Here is a 19566-nt window from a genome sequence, read left to right as displayed (position 1 = left end):
TCGAAATCAAAAACAAGAAAAAGTGTGGAAAGATAACAAATACTTGGAGACTAAAGAACATCCTACTAAGGAATGAATGGGCTGACCAAAAAGTTAGAGAGGAAATTAAAAAGTACATAGAAGCCAATGAAAATGGTAACGCCACAGCCCAAAACCTCTGGGACACAGCAAAGGCTGTCATAAGAGGAAAGTATATAGCAATCCAGGCCTTCCTAAAGAAGGAAGAAAGGTCACAGATACACAACCTACCTTACACCTTAAAGAGCTGGAAAAAGAAGAGCAAATAAAACCCCAAAACAGAAGACAGGAAATAATAAAGATTAGAGCAGAAATCATTGCTATTGAAAGCAATAAAACAGTGGAACAGATCAATGAAACCAGAAGCTAGTTCTTTGAAAAAACTCACAAAACCGATAAACTCCTAGCCGGTTTGATCAAGAAGAAAAAGGAAAGGACTCAAATAAATAAAATCAAGAATGAAAGAGGACAGATCACAACAAACACAGCAGAAATACAAATAATAGTAAGAGAATATTATGAGCACTTATATGCCAAAAAAATGGGCAATCTGGAAGAAATGGACAAATTCCTAGAAATATATATACCAAAACTGAAACAGGAAGAAATAGAAAATTTGAACAGACCCATTACAAGTAAAGAAATCAAATTAGTAATAAAAAAATCTCCCAAATAACAAGAGTCCAGGGCTGGATGGCTTTCCAGGGGAATTCTACCAAACATTTAAAGAAGAGTTAACACCTATTCTCTTGAAGCTGTTCCAAAAAATAGAAATGGAAGGAAAACTTCCATAGTCTTTCTATGAAGCCAGCATTACCTTGATTCCAAAACCAGACAAAGACCCCACTAAAAAGGAGAACTATAGACCAATTTCCCTGATAAACATGGACGCAAAACTCCTCAACAAAATACTAGCCAACCAGATCCAGCAATACATTAAAAAAATTATTCACCATGACCAAGTGGGATTTATACCTGGGATGCAGGGCTGGTTCAATATCCACAAAACAATCAATGTGATACATCACCTCAATAAAAGAAAGGACAAGAACCACATGATTCTCTCAACAGATGCAGAGAAAGCATTTGACAAAATACAGCATCCTTTCTTCAAAAAAAAACCCTCAAGAAAGTAGGGATAGAAGGATCACCTCAAGACCATAAATGCCATATATGAAAGACCCAACGCTAACATCATCCTCAATGGGGAAAAACAGAGCTTCCTCCCTAAGGTCAGGAACAAGACAGGGATGTCCACTCTCACCACTGTTATTCAACATAGTATTGGCAGTCTTAGCTTCAGCAAACAGACAACACAAAGACATCAAAGGCATCCAAATTGGCCAGGAGGAGGCCAAACTTTCACTCTTTGCAGCTGACATGACACTCTATGGAAAACCCAAGATTCCACCAAAAACTTGCTAGAACTGATCCATGAATGCAGCAAAGTTGAAGGATATAAAAATCAATGCACAAAAATCGATTGCATTCCTATACACCAATAATGAAGCAACAGAAAGAGAAATCAAGGAATCGATCCTATTTACAACTGCACCAAAAACCATAATAAAATACCTAGGAATAAATCTAACCAAACAGGTGAAAAATCTGTACACTGAAAACTATAGAAGCTTATGAAAGAAATTGAAGAAGACTCAAAAAAATGGAAAAAGATTTCATGCTCCTGGATAGGAAGAACAAATATTGTTAAAATGTCAATACTACCCAAAGCAATCTACATATTCAATGCAATCCCTATCAAAATAACACCAGCATTCTATACAGAGCTAGAACAAGCAATCCTAAAATTCATATGGAACCACAAAAGGCCCTGAATAGCCAAAGTAATTTTGAAGAAGAAAACCAAAGCTGGAGGCATCACAATCCCAGACTTCAGGCTGAATTACAAAGCTGTAATCATCAAGACAGTATGGTACTGGCACAAAAACAGACACTGATATCAATGGAACAGAACAGAGAACCCAGAAATGGACCCACATATGGCCAACTAATCTTTGACAAAGCAGGACAGAATATCCAATGGAATAAAGACAGTCTCTTCAGCAAGTGGTGCTGGGAAAACTGGACAGCAACATGCAGAAGAATGAACCTGGACCACTTTCTTACACCAGACACAAAAATAAACTCAAAATGGATGAAAGACCTAAACATAAGACAGGAAGCCATCAAAATACTAGAGGAGAAAGCAGGCAAAAACCTCTCTGACTTCAGCCGCAGCAATTTCTTACTCAACACGTCTCTGGAAAACAAAAGCAAAAATGAACTATCGGGACCTTATCAAAATAAAAACCTTCTGCACAGTGAAGGAAACAATCAGCAAAACTAAAAGGCAACTGACGGAATGGGAGAAAATATTTGCATATGACATATCTGGTAAAGGGTTAGTATCGAAATTTGTAAAGAACTTATCAACTCAATACCTCAAAAATAAATAATCCAGTTAAGGAATGGGCAGAAGATGTGAAAAGACATTCGTTAAAGACATACAGATGGCCAACAGACACATGAAAAGATGTTCAACATCATTCATCATCAGGGAAATGCAAATCAAAAGTACAATGAGTTATCACCTAACACCCATAAGAATGGCTAAGATTAACAACACAAGAAACCACACATGTTGGTGAGGATGTGGACAAAGGGGAACCCTCTCATACTGTTCGTGGGAATGCAAACTGGTGCAGCCACCATGGAAAACAGCATGTAGTTTCCTCAAAGAGTAAAACATAGAACTACCCTATGACCCAGCAATTGCGCTACTAGGCATTTACTCAAGGATACAAAAATACAGATTCAATTGAACTCCAATCTTTGTAGCAGCATTATCAACAACAGCAAACTATGGAGAGAGCCCAAATGTCCACCAACTGATGAATGAAGAAAAGGTGGTATATATACACAATGGAATACCACTCAACCATGAAAAAGAATGAAATCTCGCCATTTCCAACGTGGATGGAACTACAGTGTTTTATGCTAAGCCATTTAAGTCAGTCAGAGAAAAACAAGTATCATGTGTTTCATTCATATGTGAAATTTAAGAAACAGAACAGATGAAGATAAGGGAAGGAAGAGGAAAAAAGAAAGGGAAACAAGCCATAAGAGACTCTTAACGATACAGAACAAACTAAGGGTTGATGGAGGGGGAGGAAGGAATGGGCTAGGTGGGGGATGGGTATTAAAAAGGACACTTGTGATAAGCACTGCGTGTTGTATGTAAGTGTTGAATCACTGAATTCTACTCCTGAAACCAATATTGTGCTCTATGTTAACTAAGTACAATTTAAATAAAAACTTGAAAAAAAAATGAATCAAAAGTACCTTGCAAAGTGACATTTCACTATATATAAATTTTATCCCAACAAATAAGTGCTAGAGAAAGGCTTTTAATAATAATTTTTCTGAAGTTCCCACAAGGTTTTATATGATGAAGCTCTCCCACAAGTCTACCTTAGTAAAACCCTCAGATAAAAGTAAGCAATGATTTGGCAACATATGACAAACTCCTTAAAAACATACAGGACTCTGACCGGAGATTTTACTTGTACTCCTAAATTTAACTATAAGGATGTTAGCCCAAACACTGAATAATGGGGCCCAATTTTTTTTTCTTTCCTTTTTTTTCTTCTTTCTCTTTATTTTTTGTGTATTTATTTTTTTTTTTCAATATATGAAATTTATTGTCAAATTGGTTTCCATACAACACCCAGTGCTCATCCCAAAAGGTAACGGGGCCCAATTAATAAAATACAATGTATCAGCACAGCACCAAACATGATGTTACAGAATATTTACTGACGTGGACATTCATGATACATGGAATCCAAATGCAGACCCACACACGCGGGAGAAATTGACAGAGTTGTGACCTGCAGACTGGGAAAAGATATGCCCAACCGGCCAATAAACGGTACTGGGACAACTGGCTGATTATCCATATGGGGAAAATTAGACTGGCTCTCACAACAGTATAAACTTAGATGTGAAAGATAAAACTTTTAAATTTTCATTAAATATAGGGGCGCCTGGGTGGCTCAGTCAGTTAAGCACCCGACTTCAGCTCAGGTCATCTCACATTTCGTGAGTTTGAGCCTGCATAGGGCTCTGTGCTGACGGCTCGGAGTCTGGAGCCTGCTTTGGATTCTGTGTCTCCCTCTCTCTGCCACTTCCCCACTCACGCTCTGTCTCTGTCTCTCAAAAACGAATAAACGTTAAAAAAAAAAAAATTTAAACAAGTCCAGAAAATCCTGGAAGATTTGCTCCATGTGCATGTAATCCACACATAAAAAAAAAAAAAAAAAAAAAAAATCTAGAAGATAGCTTCTAAACATCCTATACATTTTGATCTAATAAGAAAAAAAATGTTTTAAGTTCATGTAGGTACAGAAAACAGACCATAAACATAAATGCCATACAGTTAAGGGTGTTTATTTCCAGACAGACTTATGAGGGATATTTTTTCTTTCTAATTATAGATACATGATGAGTTTTTAAAAATTTTTATGGCAAATGTGCATTATTCTCTTTTAAAGGTTTTTTTTTTCTTAAGTTTATTTATTTATTTTTTTTTTTAAATTTTTTTTTTCAACGTTTTTTATTTTATTTTTGGGACAGAGAGAGACAGAGCATGAACGGGGGAGGGGCAGAGAGAGAGGGAGACACAGAATCGGAAACAGGCTCCAGGCTCCGAGCCATCAGCCCAGAGCCTGACGCGGGGCTCGAACTCACGGACCGCGAGATCGTGACCTGGCTGAAGTCGGACGCTTAACCGACTGCGCCACCCAGGCGCCCCTATTTATTTATTTTGAGAGAGGGAGAGAGAGTGGGACAGGGACAGGGGGAGGGGGGAGGGAGAGGGAGAGGGGGAAGAAGGGAGGGAGGGAGGGAGGGAGGGAGGGAGGGAGAGAATGAATCCCAAGCAGGCTCCACACTGTCAGTACAGAGCCCAATGCAGGGCTTGAACCCACAAACCCATGAGTTCGTGACCTGAGCCGAAGTTGGATGCTCAACCAACTGAGACACCCAGGCACCCCTGCTTTATTCTTACCATAAGAAGAAAAGTATATTATTAACTTGTATATATATTGTATATATTAACTTGTATATATAACAAGTATATTATTAACTTGTCTCTTGAAACCCTGTATCTCTTCTGGATCAAGCTGTGACTGCCTTGCCAAGGGGGTAAACTAAAAATAAACACACAGACCCCGCCCCAGAGACGTGCCGAAGGCAAACAGGCACAGGAAAAGAGGCCCCACCTCACGTCCTCATGGGAGCAAATGCAAATTAAAACAACAATGAGAGAGCACCACACACCTGTCTGAATGGCCAAAGTCGAAACACTGATGGCACCCAGTGCTGGTGAGGGTGTAGAAAAGCTCTCCTTCACTGCAGGTGGGAAAGCCAAAGGTCCAGCCACTTTGCAAGACAGCTTGCTGGTTTCTTTCAAAACCTGAACATATTCTTACCGTATGATCCAGCACTCACACTCCTTGGGATCTGCCCAAAGGAGCTGAAGGCTTAAGTCCACACGAAAATCTGTACATGGATATTTATGGCAGCTTTATTTGCATTGGGTCAATGGAGAAATAAACTGTGGTCCATCCAGACAATGGAATATGACTCAGTGCTAAAAAGAAATGAGCTATCAAGCCATGAAAGGGCAAAGAAGAGCCATAGATGCACTTTACGAAGTAAAAGAAGCCGATCTGAGAAGGCTACTGACTGCACAATTCTGAGTATACGACATTCTGGAAGAGGCAAAACTATGAAGACAGTAAAAAGATCAGTGTTTACCAGAGAGGGGGCAGGGGAGACAGATGAATTAGTGGAGCACAGAGGATTTTGGGGGAGAGAACACGATAGATACCTGCGCGATATCGATGTATGAGATTATGATAGCCATCTGCCATTACACATTTGTCCAAACCCACAGAATGTCCAACAGCAAGAAGGAACCCTAAGGCTGTAGGCTTGAACTACAGGCTTCAACTGATTAGGATATATTAGTGTTGACTCATCCTGGGTAAAATACATACAATTCTTGCGAATGATGTTCATGATGGGGGCAGTTATGCATAGGTCGGGGCAGAAGGCATGTGGAGAATCTCTGCACCTTCCTGTCAATTTTACTATAAAACCTAAAACTGCTCTAAAAAAATAATAAAGTTTAAAAAAAAAAACAGACACACATGAACATTGGATGCCCCATGTGGCTGCTCACCCAGCCTTCACAGAGCCTACAGATTCCTCGGGATCCACTCTTAATAATAAAATAAGCTTTCAGGGGCACCTGGGTGGCGCAGTCGGTTAGGCATCCGACTTCAGCCAGGTCACGATCTCGCGCTCCGTGAGTTCGAGCCCCGCGTCAGGCTCTGGGCTGATGGCTCAGAGCCTGGAGCCTGTTTCCGATTCTGTGTCTCCCTCTCTCTCTGCCCCTCCCCCGTTCATGCTCTGTCTCTCTCTGTCCCAAAAATAAATAAACGTTGAAAAAAAAAAAAAATAAAAAATAAAATAAAATAAGCTTTCAGAACTAGCTAAGTCTGTCTGTCTGTCTGTCATTCTTTGTCTCTTTTAGTATGGTGAAGAATATATAAAATAAAAAGTACCATTTTAACTATTTTTAACTATGTAATTCAGTGGTATTAAGTACATTTACACTATTGTGTAATCCCTATGGCCATCCATTTCCAGAACTCTGTCATCATCCCAAACTGAAACTCTGTATCCATTAAGCACTAACTCCACATTTCCCCTCTCCCATCCCCCCGCCCAGGGCGACCACTATTCTGCTTTCTATCTCTATGAATTCGTCTACTCTACCTCATGTAAGTGGGATTGTCTGTCCCTTCTGAATGGCTTCATTCACTTCACCTAATGTCTTCACCTAATGTTCATCCATGTTATACTATATGTCAGAATTTCGTTTTCTGAGGCTGAATAATATTCCATTATATGCGTGTACCACATTTTGCTGACCCCTTCATCTGTGGATGGACATTTTGGCTGTCCCACCTTTTGGCTATTATGAGGAATGCTGCTATGAACATCGGTGCATGTTACAGACTGAATATTTGTGTCTCCCGCCTCAAATTCGTATGATGAAACCTAACCCTGATGTGATTGGTACTTTGAAGTGGGGCCTTCAAGAGGTGATTAGATCATTAGGGCAGAGAATGGGATCGGTGCCCCTGTAAAAGAGACCTCAGAGAGCTCCCTCACCCCTTCCTCAATCCTTCTGCCATGTGAGGACACAGCGAGAAAGTGGCTGTCTATGAACGAGGAAACGGACCCTCACCAGACACCCAAGCTGCCGGCACCCTAATCTTGGACTGCCTAGCCTCCAGCACTATGAGGAACAAATTTCTGTCATTTCTAAGCCACCCAGACTCTAGTACTTTTGCTGTAATCGTCCAAACAGACTAAGATGGTATGCAAGTACGAATCCTGCTGCCAATTCTTCTGGGTGTACATACCTACAAGTGAGACTGCAGATACGGTCATTCTAGGTTTACTCTTTTGGGGAACTGCCAAACTGTCTTCCAAGCAGCTGCGTAACTTTACACTCCTACCAGCAATGCACAAGGGCTCCCATTTCGTCATATCCTCACCCACACGTGCTATTTTCCAGTTTTTAAATGATAGCTATACTAACGCAGTAGAGTGCTTCTTAAACTGATATTACAAATAGACCAAAACAGAAGTTTTCACAACATACAAACAATTTAAAATGCTCCAGAGATGAATCCAGTCAGATGCTTGGGAGCTTCTTAACCTAATCAGACTCTGGCGTGACTGGGTGGCTCAGTCGGTTGGGCATCTGATTTCAGCTCAGGTCATGATCTCGCAGTCCATGAGTTCAAGCCCCAGGTCAAGCTCTGCGCTGACAGCTCAGAGCCTGGAGCCTGCTTCAGATTCTGTATCTCCCTCTCTCTGCCCCTCCACCACTAACACTCTGTCTCTGTCTCTCTCAAAAGTAAATAAACATTAAAAAAATATTTTTTAAAACATCCTAGTCAGACTTCAGAAGATTTATAAATATATGGATGCATTGATAGACCCATGGATGGATTTCACAGAAGTATGAGTATATGCTCTTTCTTTGAAATCATTGGATTCTTAAAGTGGTATATGAGATCTTAAAAATGTAGTAAACCAAAATGTTTATGATACAGGCAAATAGTGGAGGAAAATTATAGTTTTAAAAGCTTTATAGACATTCAAGGAAGATCTAATATGAATGATCCAAGATTCTGGTCTAAGAATTTATAAGAAGAGCAAAGTAAACCAAAGTAAACAGAAGTAAAGAAATAGTAGAGATAAGAGCAGAAATCAACAAATTAAAAAACAGACAAAATAAGCAAAGCTCTAGTTATGTTAATAATTAGTTTGAAAATATAAACAAAATTAACAAAAACCTTAATCACACTGATCAAGAAGAAAAGAGAACACAAATCACCAATGGTGGAAATGAAGATGGGGTTATCACCACAGACCCTACAGACATGAAAGGATAATATGAAAATACTTATAAAATCCTTTGAACCAACAAATCTTTTTTTTTTTAATTTTTTTTTTTTAACGTTTATTTATTTTTGAGACAGAGAGAGACAGAGCATGAACAGGGGAGGGTCAGAGAGAGAGGGAGACACAGAATCTGAACAGGCTCCAGGCTCTGAGCGGTCAGCACAGAGCCTGACGCGGGGCTCGAACCCACGGACCGTGAGATCATGACCTGAGCCGAAGTCGGACGCCCAACCGACCGAGCCACCCAGGCGCCCCTGAACCAACAAATCTGACAATTTAGATGGAACAGGAAGAATTCTTGAAAAATGCAACTTACCGCAAACCACAAGAAAAAAAAACAAAAACAGAAAACCTAAACAGCCTTACTACTATTTTAAAAACTGCATTTGTTACCCAAAACTTTTCCAAAAAGAAGGGCATCTGGGTAGCTCTGTCCATTAAGCATCTGACTCTTGGTTTTGGCTCAGGTCACGATCTCTCAGTCCATGAGATTGAGCCCCACGTGGAGCTCTGTGCTGACAACACAGAGCCTACTTGGGATTCTCTCTCCCCCTCTCTCTCTGCCACTACCCTGCTCACACTCTCTCACTCTCAAAAAATAAACATGTAAAAAATAATAAATAGCATCCATTTAAAACAAAACCAGAAAAACTTTCCCAAAAAGAAAATTCCAGGCCCAGGTGATTTTACCGGTGATTTCTATAAAATATTCAAGAAGAAATACCACCAGTTGTTCACAAATGTTTCAGAAAGAGAAGAAGGAATGGATCACTAGCCAGCTTGTTTTAATAGGCCAGTGTGATCCTCAGACCCTAAGTTGAGAAAGACATTGCAAGAAGAGAAAGGCATAGACCAATACATTTCATGAAGACAAAAAACCCTTAGCAAGATAGTAGTAAGTTTAATCTAAGGCTAAATGAAAAGGATATAATGACCATATAGCATTTAACCCACGAACACAAGGTTGATTTAACATTCAAAAATATCACACAATACATAAAAATAACTCAAAATAGATCCTAGATCTGAATATAAAAGCTAGAACTACAAAAGTTCTAGAAAAAAACCATAGGAAATCTTTGAAGTCTTGGGATAGGCAATGGTTACTTAAAACAGAACACAAAAAGCATGAAAAAAAAGAAAAAAAAATTGATGAATCACACCTAATAGAAATTCAAAACTTTTCCTCTTTGAAAGATTAATAAAAAGTCATATACTGGCAGGAAATATCCACAACACATATATAAAATAATAAACTTGTTTCAGGGCACCTGGGTGGCTCAGTCAGTTAAGCAACCAACTCTTGATTTCGGCTCAGGTCATGATCTCATGGTTCATGGGATTGAGCCCTGCATCGGGCTCTGCGCTGACAGTGCAAAGCCTGCTTGGGATTCCCTGTCTCCGCCCCTCCTCTGTTCCCTCACTCTCTCAAAATAAATAAACATAATGCAATAAAATAAAACAAAATAATGAACGTACTACTTCAGAATGTATAGACTCTTACAACTAAATAGGAACAAAATTACAATTTTATTTATTTATTTATTTATTTATTTATTTATGAGAGAGCACGTGTGCGTGAGTGTGAACAGAGGAGGGGGCAGAGGGAGACTCTCAAGCAGGCTCTACACTAAGCGCAGAGCCCCATGCGGGGCTTGATCCCATGACCCCTGGGATCATGACCTGAGCCAAAATCAAGAGTTGGACCCTCAACCATCTGAACCACTCACACACCCCAATGCAATTTTCAAAATAAGAAAAGGAGGGGCACCTGACTGGCTCAGTCAATAGAGCATTGAAACTCTTGGTCTTGGGGTCATGAGTTTAGGTCCCACATTGGGGTTAGTTTACTTAAAAAAAATAAAAGGGTATTTAAAAAATAAAATAGGAAAAGGATACTTCCCAAAAGAAGTTATACGAATGGGGGCGCCTCGGTTGAGCATCCAACTTTGGCTCAAGTCATGATCTCATGGTTTGTGAGCTCAAGCCCTGCGTCAGGCTCTGTGCTGACAGCTCAGAACCTGGAGGCTGCTTCAGATTCTGTCTCCTTCTCTCTCTGCCCCTCCCCTGCTCACACTCTGTCTCACTCTCTCTCTCAAAAACAAATAAATGTAATAAAAAAAAAAACCTTAAAAAGTTATATGAATGGGGGCGCCTGGGTGGCGCAGTCGGTTGAGCGTCCGACTTCAGCCAGGTCACGATCTCGCGGTCCGTGAGTTCGAGCCCCGCGTCGGGCTCTGGGCTGATGGCTCGGAGCCTGGAGCCTGTTTCCGATTCTGTGTCTCCCTCTCTCTCTGCCCCTCCCCCGTTCATGCTCTGTCTCTCTCTGTCCCAAAAATAAAAAGCGTTGAAAAAAAAAAAAAAAAAAAAGTTATATGAATGGTCAATAAGCACCTGAAAATATGCTTAATATCATCAGCCATCAGGAAAATGCAAATTAAAACCATAATGAGACACTACCACCCATCAAATTAGATGAAATTACAAAGAGTAAGTATACCAAGTACTGGTGAGGATGTGGAGACTGGAACTCACACACGGAAGGTGGGATTGTAAAATACTACAGCCACCTCAGGAAAGAATTTGGCCATTTCTTAAAATACTAAACTTAAACTCACCACAGAACCTGACCTTTCCACTCTTGGATGCCTTACCCCCCCGAAATAAAAATATCTGTCCACACAAAGACTTGTAACAAATATTAATGGCAGCTTTATTTGTAATAGCTCAAAGCTGTAAACAGCCTGGGGTGCCTGGGTGGCGTAGTCAGTTAAGCATCCAACTTGGGCTCAGGTCATGATTTCACGATTCATGGGTTCAAGCTTCACGTCAGGCTCTGTGCTGACAGCTTGGAGCCTGGAGCCTGGAGCCTGCTTTGGATTCTGTGTCTCCGTGTGTGTGTGTGTGTGTGTGTGTGTGTGCGCGCGCGCGTGTGTGTGTGTCTCTCTCTGTGTGCCCCTCCCCAGCTCACGCTTGGTCTCTCCCTCCCCTTCAAAAATAAAAAAAAATTAAAAAAATGTTTTTAAGGCTGTAAACAGTACAGATGTTCATACTATCCATACTAGATGGAAGGATAAATACATTGTGGTACATCCGTATGTTGGAATAGTACTCAGGAATAAAAAGGAACAAATCACAGGGGCGCCTGGGTGGCTCAGTTGGTTAAGTGTCTGACTCTTGATTTCGACTCAGGTCATGATCTCACAGTTTGTGACTTCAAGCCCCACTTTGGGCTCTGTGCTTACGGCGCCGGAGCCTGCTTTCCCTCTCTCTGCCCCTCCCCTGCACATGCGTGCACGCTCTCTCTCAAAATAAGTACACTTAAAAAAATAAAAAATATGAGTTATGAAAAGAAACAGAGAAAACAGATAAATCATACGCTGCCTCACTTTGACTCTGAAGACACAAACTTTCTCTTACAGAACTCGACACAGCAAAAAGATGTGAGGGGCGCCCAGATGGCTCAGTAGGTTAAGCATCCGACTTCAGCTCAGGTCATGATCTCGCGGTTCATGGGTTCAAGTCCCACATCGGGCTCTGTGCTGACAACTCAGAGCCTGGAGCCTGCTTCGGATTCTGTGTCTCCCTCTCTCTCTCTGCCCCTCCCCCACTCACACTCTATCTCCCTCCCAAAAATAAATGAACATTACAAAAAAATTTTTTTAAATATGCCAGCAACATACCATTCCTGACAACCAAAACCAAACGTCTCCAACAAGCCAGCACTTATAATACACATCCATCAGTGAGGACTTCAGTCTCAAGTCGCTGCCACCCAAAACCCCCAAGGAAACCAAATCCACCTCGCCTCACGACTGAAATGAGAAGCAGCACAGTATATTTTATAGGCATCGATCCAAGGAACTACTCAACACATAAGTATGAGAAAGCACAGTAAAGGTGGGGGAACCACTTGCCTGAAAGTATAGTTTCCGGGAACAAGGTTAGACAGACTAAGACGGGGGACTTGGCGGGGGTCTCCTCTCTGAAGGGGCCGTTAATTCCTTCCCAGCGATAACTCACTATTCTCATGTCGTCTGTACTTTCTAGAAAGATTTAAAAGTGAAACCTAGAATGAAATGCAAGAACCGTACAATTTTGTAATTTACAGTCCTCATACTTCAATTTGTTTTTGTATGAAATCGCATAATTACACAGAAATCAATGGCCGTGTATTATGTGCTACCAGGGGGATTTCTTCTTCTCCCTGGACTATCATCACTGTTGTTCTCCCGAATTTCCACCAGATTTGAGAGGGCTGTTTGCGCTCGGTTGTGAATCTTAAAAAACACACTGACAGGTGCTATTGCTTTAAAAAAAAAAAAAAAACAGGAGTCAAACAGATGCAGCACACTGAAATGCTTTTTCTACTCACCCCACCCTAGAACATGATACCCTTCTGATGATCTGACAGAGGTATCTGAACTGACAGATTCATAAAGAACTAAGAGACACTTATACGTACTTTATGAGACACCTTTTACAACCCTAATCATTGAGGTGTAAATCCAAAGAAAGGTAGTACCTTATAAGAAAACTGCCCATTTCTGCTTCGAAAGAGAACAAAACAAAACGGGCCACACAGAATCACAGACATTTAGACCCGGAAGGGAGTCAGCTGCATTTAATTCAGTTAAAGAAAGAACTAGTTGGTGCGACACACGAATAATCCCAGTTTCCTGTACCTGAGTCGTCCTGAATTAGAGAAATCAAAATGCAGCACATGTCCTCATGTAAATAGTTTCATCTGAAATATGCTTTTTTTTCAGGTTGTGAAGAGGGAAATGTGGATAGTGATATCTGAATAGACACAAATGATCACGTCAGTGGGAATTCTGTGTATTTGCAAAATGGAACAGCATTAGCGGCTGACAAGTACTCTCCTTCCAACAACCAAGGATCTATTCTTCACAGGATCTGGTATTAGCTTTGTGATTAACTGCACACATATGCAAATACCGGTCACGCTGAGACTGATCATACTTTGTCATACGCTGTCCTATATCTTGATCTACCTATACGAACGTACTGTCAAACGTAGGGGATGTTTACCATCCACTGTCATTTGCACGAATGCCTGTAGTCACACAGGGGCCCCTTCCACGTGTAAGAAAAGGAATGAACTCTGACTGAATTAACACAACACAACCCACCCTGGACGAAGGCAACCCCTCTTGTGTGCATTAAAGTGATTTTCCTGTTGCTCATCTCATTCGCTACGTCAAAAGGACATGTGCTGACAATGGCTTTAATTCCAAATCCAATGGCTGGGCCCCGAAGAAGTTTCCACAGGCAAGTGAGACACACATGAGACAAAGGCCGTGACGAGGCACCTGAAGGGCTGGGAGCTACATGCCCCATGAGGAAGACGCTCACGCATCCACACTGGTGTGCGAGGTCTCCCGGCCTCCACAAGGAGCACCGATAAACCTCGCGGCCCATGGGGCGGAGAGACCGTGACTTGTCCCAGATACCCATGGCTGCCGTCGATGAAGGCTGACGTCAAAGGCAGGGTGAGCGCTTGCATCTGGGGAGAAACCACTGCCGTGGGGGGCAGGTTGACTCTTCTGGCTGTATGACAGAGAAAGGGACACTGGCTGAGCCTGCTATGTGTGTGTATATCATAACCCCAGTATAGCGTCTGCTTTTTAAGAGTTGGTTATAGGGGCACCAGGGTGGCTCCGTCGGTTAAGCGTCCGACTTCAGCTCAGGTCATGATCTCAGGGTTCGTGAGTTCGAGCCCCGCGTCGGGCTGTGTGCTGACAGCTCGGAGCCTGGAGCCTGCTTCCGATTCTGTGTCTCCCTCTCTCTCTCTCTCTCTCTGCTCCTCCCCCACTCACACTCTGTCTCTCTCTCAAAAGTCAATAAACATTAAAAAAAATTTTTTTTTTTTAAAGTTGGTTATAAATGTCCTGTCAGGAAGGTGTCTGGCCCACAGGCCTCAGCTGTGGAGAGTACTTCCTCAAGTTTTGCAACCTTCCGGTCAATTTAGCAGCTTGTGTGCAGGTTTACATTTTTGCAGGCTGAGTCCCGGCTCAGGGGACATGGTGATAACCAGGTAATAACCTGGGAAGTAACAACCCAGGGCTTCATCGCGCGACGTGGACCGTAGGTGCCGAAGGGGAGCAACGGACTGCGGTTCCGGCTCCTCCGACAAGGGGGAGTTTTGAGCCCCTGGGGGAACGGCTGGGAGGCAGAGCCGGCACACAGGTGGCCCACCCGGAAGAGGGGCCACCTGTCTCTAATTCACACAGATGCACTGGCCCGGGGGCGGGTGGCAGCCCGAAAGCCCACCGCGTGCCTCCCCGGACCCCTCGGGGGCTCAGCCGACTCTATCCGAAAAAGCCTTCCGCGGCAGGTAAGGCGGAGCCATGAGGAAGGGGGCGGAGGGGTGACCGGAGCAAATGCCGGACAGAGAAACCTACGGGCAGCCTTAAATGGCAGAGCTGAGCCAGTACTGAGAATCGCACAGAATAGAGAAAGGAAACCAAAAAACACACCACATCGTTGTCGCTTATTTTCTCTATAGTAGAGCCAAATGTAAAAATAAAAAATCCATTACCATTTTATTCGGGCACCAAAAACAGAGCTACACCTGTACGACACGAGGCCATTCTCCTACAGGGGCCTACCTGGCCGAACAGTGACACTGGCGGATCCTTCTCCAAAGGCATTTTCACCGGAAACTGCTACTTTGAACGCGTCAAGTCCTGCTGACAGCTGCAACAGAAATAAAAGCTACACAGGTAAACGCTCAAAAGACATAATGGGACCGTTGCCTCAAAAGTCCTAAGATACTGGAGCGCATGGGTGGCTCAGTCGGTTAAACGTCCGGCTCTTGACTTCGGCTCAAGTCATGATCTCATGGTTTGTGAGTTCACGCCCCACGGTGGGCCCCGTGCTGACAGCTCAGAGCCTGCATGAGATTCTCTCTCCTTCTTTCTCTGCCCCTCCCCCCACTCGTGTCTTCTCTCTCTCTCTCCGTCAAAATAAATATACTTAAAAAAAAAAAATCCTAAACTATCCGAGAAGCCATTCCTCCTGAAGTCAGTACAGCACAGGGGCTCAGGACACAGCCTCATCGGAGCCCTGCAGACATGGCCACAGGTGTGAAGCCTGTGCCCCGTCGCACTGAAGAGGCCATCTGCCCCCCAGAAAGGCCTGCAGCTGAGCTACAGGTGTTCCCGGGCTGTACCGAGGCATAAGTGAGGGGGGCTGGCCGAGGGGGGCAGTTCTTAAACTCGTGTGCAAGGGAATCACGCCTTTTTACTCGCTCTGGTGAGTCGGCCATCAGCAGTCTGGGGGCCACGCTCAGAGGAACCATGCCCAGTGACTCGAGGCCAACGTGAGCTTGCACAGCACCCACGGCCGTGCGGTCTCTCGAACAAGGACGAGATAATCACAGGTGGGAAACCAGATCCTCTAGCAGCTGAGGCAGTTCATTCATCCTTCCGGGCCAGGAAGGGGGCGCGTTTCCTCTCGTGAGGTGCTGACATCTTGGAGCAGTACGTGATGGCCAAAGTATCCGTGTGCGGGAATCAAACCGCTGGCAGTTCTAGAAACGTGGCTGCTCGCGGAGCAGAGATGACCAGAATGCCTCTACCTCTACCAAGAGAGGGAGACTTAGAACACAGGCTTTTTAACCTCAACAGAGATTCTGACATTTCACCATCTGCCCATCTACATGGTTGTGACTTGACTCATTTATATCCTCCTTCTGATCTCAATCGTAAAACAGACTTCAGGGTTCAGCAGCTCAAGTGTGAACTGAATTCTGTGGCGTGCTGTCATATCCGGCCAGTCTCCAGGTACTTATTTGAGAGACATCAAGCATTTGCATGTGTCTTTCGTTTATTTCATCTCGGTAGTCTATCGGGTGGCTTAGCAAGCTCCATTCATAGCTGTACGTGGCCTCTGAGAGCAAAAAAGGAATACGAGTGAGTAGTCATAAATTCTGAAAAGTTACTATATACAATCTGAGCAGAGGAAAGGACAGGACGGCCCTAATTCCAGCAGAAGAGATGCCGGACATATCCTGAAACCAGCTTTCAACTAAGAAATAGCAAGTTTCTCTATCTTTCTAATGGAAAATTTCTGTTTTAGTAGGGAAACACACAGCTTACAGAAAATTCACGAAATGTGGAAAGTAGAAAAAAAGAAAAAGGAAAAAAAAGTCTCCCTGATCCCATAGTTAGCATTTGATGACTTTCCTCTCTTTTCAGGGTGACTATAGATACATAGAAAGATAGATACGTAGATAGATAGATAGATAGATAGATAGATAGATAGATTTCAACACAGTATATAACCCACTGTACTTTTTCTCCTTTTAATAAAAGGCAAGGAGATTTCCATTTGTTTCATCCTTCACGGGGGTTTACTGAAGGACGTAGAAACAGATTAAACTCTTCTGTATAAAGATGAAGTTGTCTCCCACAGTGAGATGCTAGTTCAAGTACGAAGTATCTCAGTAACAGGATTAAAGGAAATGCCAAATATTATCATCTCTGTTTAAATTTTGACCCATATGTGATGGGGGCAGGGGAAAGATGAAGGGACTAACCTGAATGAGAAACCTCCAACACCCTACGAACGAATATACCTTAAGAAAGAATGTCTTTGACAGGTCAGAGGGATGGCTCCCATGTTTGCTGAACAGTAGGGCATAGGACAAGCAGAAGAAAGGGCATTTTGAGAAACACTTTTGGAAGAGCTGGTGTGAGGCATCCTGAGTACCTCAGAGCTCCATTGCCCACACCGCAGTAGCTGAAAACAGCTTCGTGCCCCCTTCCGCCCCCTCTCCGCAGGGGGTTACCACAGGTTGGACTCTGGGATGTGGAAACCTCTCCTGCTCTAACACGTCTCTTGCTTTGCCTCTTCAGTAATGCATGGCTTTCCGTCTGGACCAATTAAGGGGTGTGTCCTATATGAGTTTCCCATACTCTTCCTCCATTTTAAACCACTTCAGTATGGTGTTTTTTATTTTTTAACATTTATTCATTTTTGAGAGAGAGACAGACAGACAGAGCATGAGCGGCAGAGGGGCAGAGAGAGTGGGAGACACAGAATCAGAAGCAGGCTCTAGGCTCTGAGCTGTCAGCACAGGGCCCGACGCGGGGATTGAACTCATGGACCACAAGATCACGAACCGGGCTGAAGTCAGACGCTTGACCGACTGAGCTACCCAGGCGCCCCTCAACTACTTCAGTTAAGGTTCAATGCTTATGACCACCAAAGCCTCGCCACGACTCCCAAACCTTCAGTCGTGACCTCACACAGTGTTGTGAAAATGAATCCCTGCTGTAAAGTACCTGTAAAGACCAGTTAAGAGCAACCCAGCTAAGGGGCCCCTGGGGTCACACAGGAAAGTCAAACTCTCACCTGCGGGAGGCACTGGCACAACAAAAGCCTTCAGTTCAACTTCATTTTCTGGTAAAGTTATTAGATTATCTCCAGTGAACACCAGTTGTTTCACTAAAAGTTGGTTAGAAATAGTACATTCCTTTATATATGATAGTGATGTTATACTGCTTCCCTGCAACAGATTATTTCTTAGTAGCCACAAGATAAAATAACATATATTTTTCTAATAGTTCCTCCTGTGATTTATCGAAGACACTTTTTTCCTCTGGCTAGGAACTGAGCCATGACTCACATTCTGTTGCAGAACAGACTTCGTAAATTTTAAGCCATCTATGTGAGTTGACAAGCTGAAGAAAATAATGATTTGGAATGAGTGAGCACGGTGTTGGATAACAAGGTTGTACAGAACAGGTCGGGTACTGTGGGTGGAATCTATTTTCCTTCCTACCATCAAGCTCCTCTTACCTCCCTGGTATGTGCTGTTTTTATTAAAAAATGGAGTGTAATCATGAGTGTTTCTGTATCATTAGTCACACACCGCTCAGTTCTTCTGATAGCAGCCTCATGAATTGTCGCTAACGGCCTTGCTCTTGGAACCTTTTTAAGAGTAAACCCGGTCAACCTCCATATGAAAGAGCTATTCTAACTCAGGCAGCAGGAACATTCACTCTCATCAAAAGCACTTACCCACTAGATCAGCACTCAGAACACTGTTCATTTACCATCTCCATAACCAGCAGAACACTGATGTATTCAATTGGTGAGACGCCACTGGACGTTAATCTCACTTGTAAAATACAGCCGAGAGATGTCAGGATGTCACAGGGAGAAAAGCGAAGATTTTTTTTTTTTTTAAAGCTGAGTGCTCTTTAGAGATCTTAGGTACGTGGAGGCGTTGGATGGGTGGCTCACTCAATCTGCTCCTCTTCTGTCTGTCAGTACCCAGTCCTTTCAGTACCTTCCTGCACCAGCTGCAGGCGCCTCCCGAGCTTCTCTGCGGATCTCCTCTTACCCATCATTTCTACTGATTCTTTGCCCTGAAAGTCAAGCAACTGTGGACCCAGAGGGGACACTGGTCTAAACCTATCATGTTACAGACGCGGGAACTGAGCCCTAGAAAGGCAAAGTAATTACACTGCTCAAGGTTGTACGAATAATTAGTAAAAATAGAGCCACCAAAACTTAATTATTTTAAATGTATTTACTTCAACAAACACACAAAGCAGATCACACTGTACCAGGCACGGTCCCAAGGGCTTTAAAATGATCAATTCGTCTAACCTTCCAGCAGTTCCATGCAATAGTGCTATTAGAACCCACAGATCCCGGGGCGCCTGGGTGGCTCAGTCAGTTAAGCACCGACTTCAGCTCAGGTCATGATCTCACATGTCGTGAGTTTGAGCCTGCGTACGGCTCTGTGCTGACAGCTCAGAGCCTGGAGCCTGCTTCAGATTCTGTGTCTCCCTCTCTCTCTGCCCCTCCCCTGCTTGTGCTCTGTCTCTCTCTCTCTCAAAAATAAACAAACATTAAAAAAAAAAAAAAAAAAAAGAACCCACGGATCCTAATTCCCAGCTGGTGTCCTTTCCAATATACCACACAGCTTCTCTTCTGCCATTACCTTCCTGTCTACTGACG

General features: G+C 43.0%; 1 protein-coding gene across 1 annotated transcript in view; it reads right to left on the bottom strand.

Annotated features, from left to right (window-relative positions):
* KIAA0319 (KIAA0319 ortholog) overlaps positions 1 to 19566 on the bottom strand; it is a 68537-nt gene that overhangs the window by 33070 nt on the left and 15901 nt on the right. The window contains 6 exon segments of the mRNA XM_042937771.1: positions 12486 to 12522; positions 12525 to 12610; positions 14043 to 14139; positions 15201 to 15306; positions 16394 to 16482; positions 17950 to 18042. Coding sequence (XP_042793705.1) covers positions 12486 to 12522; positions 12525 to 12610; positions 14043 to 14139; positions 15201 to 15306; positions 16394 to 16482; positions 17950 to 18042 — 508 coding nt within the window.

Source organism: Panthera leo, chromosome B2 (assembly GCF_018350215.1).
Source record: "Panthera leo isolate Ple1 chromosome B2, P.leo_Ple1_pat1.1, whole genome shotgun sequence".
In the NCBI taxonomy this organism is placed as follows: Eukaryota; Metazoa; Chordata; class Mammalia; order Carnivora; family Felidae; genus Panthera; species Panthera leo.
This window is presented reverse-complemented; position numbering and strand designations above follow the sequence as displayed.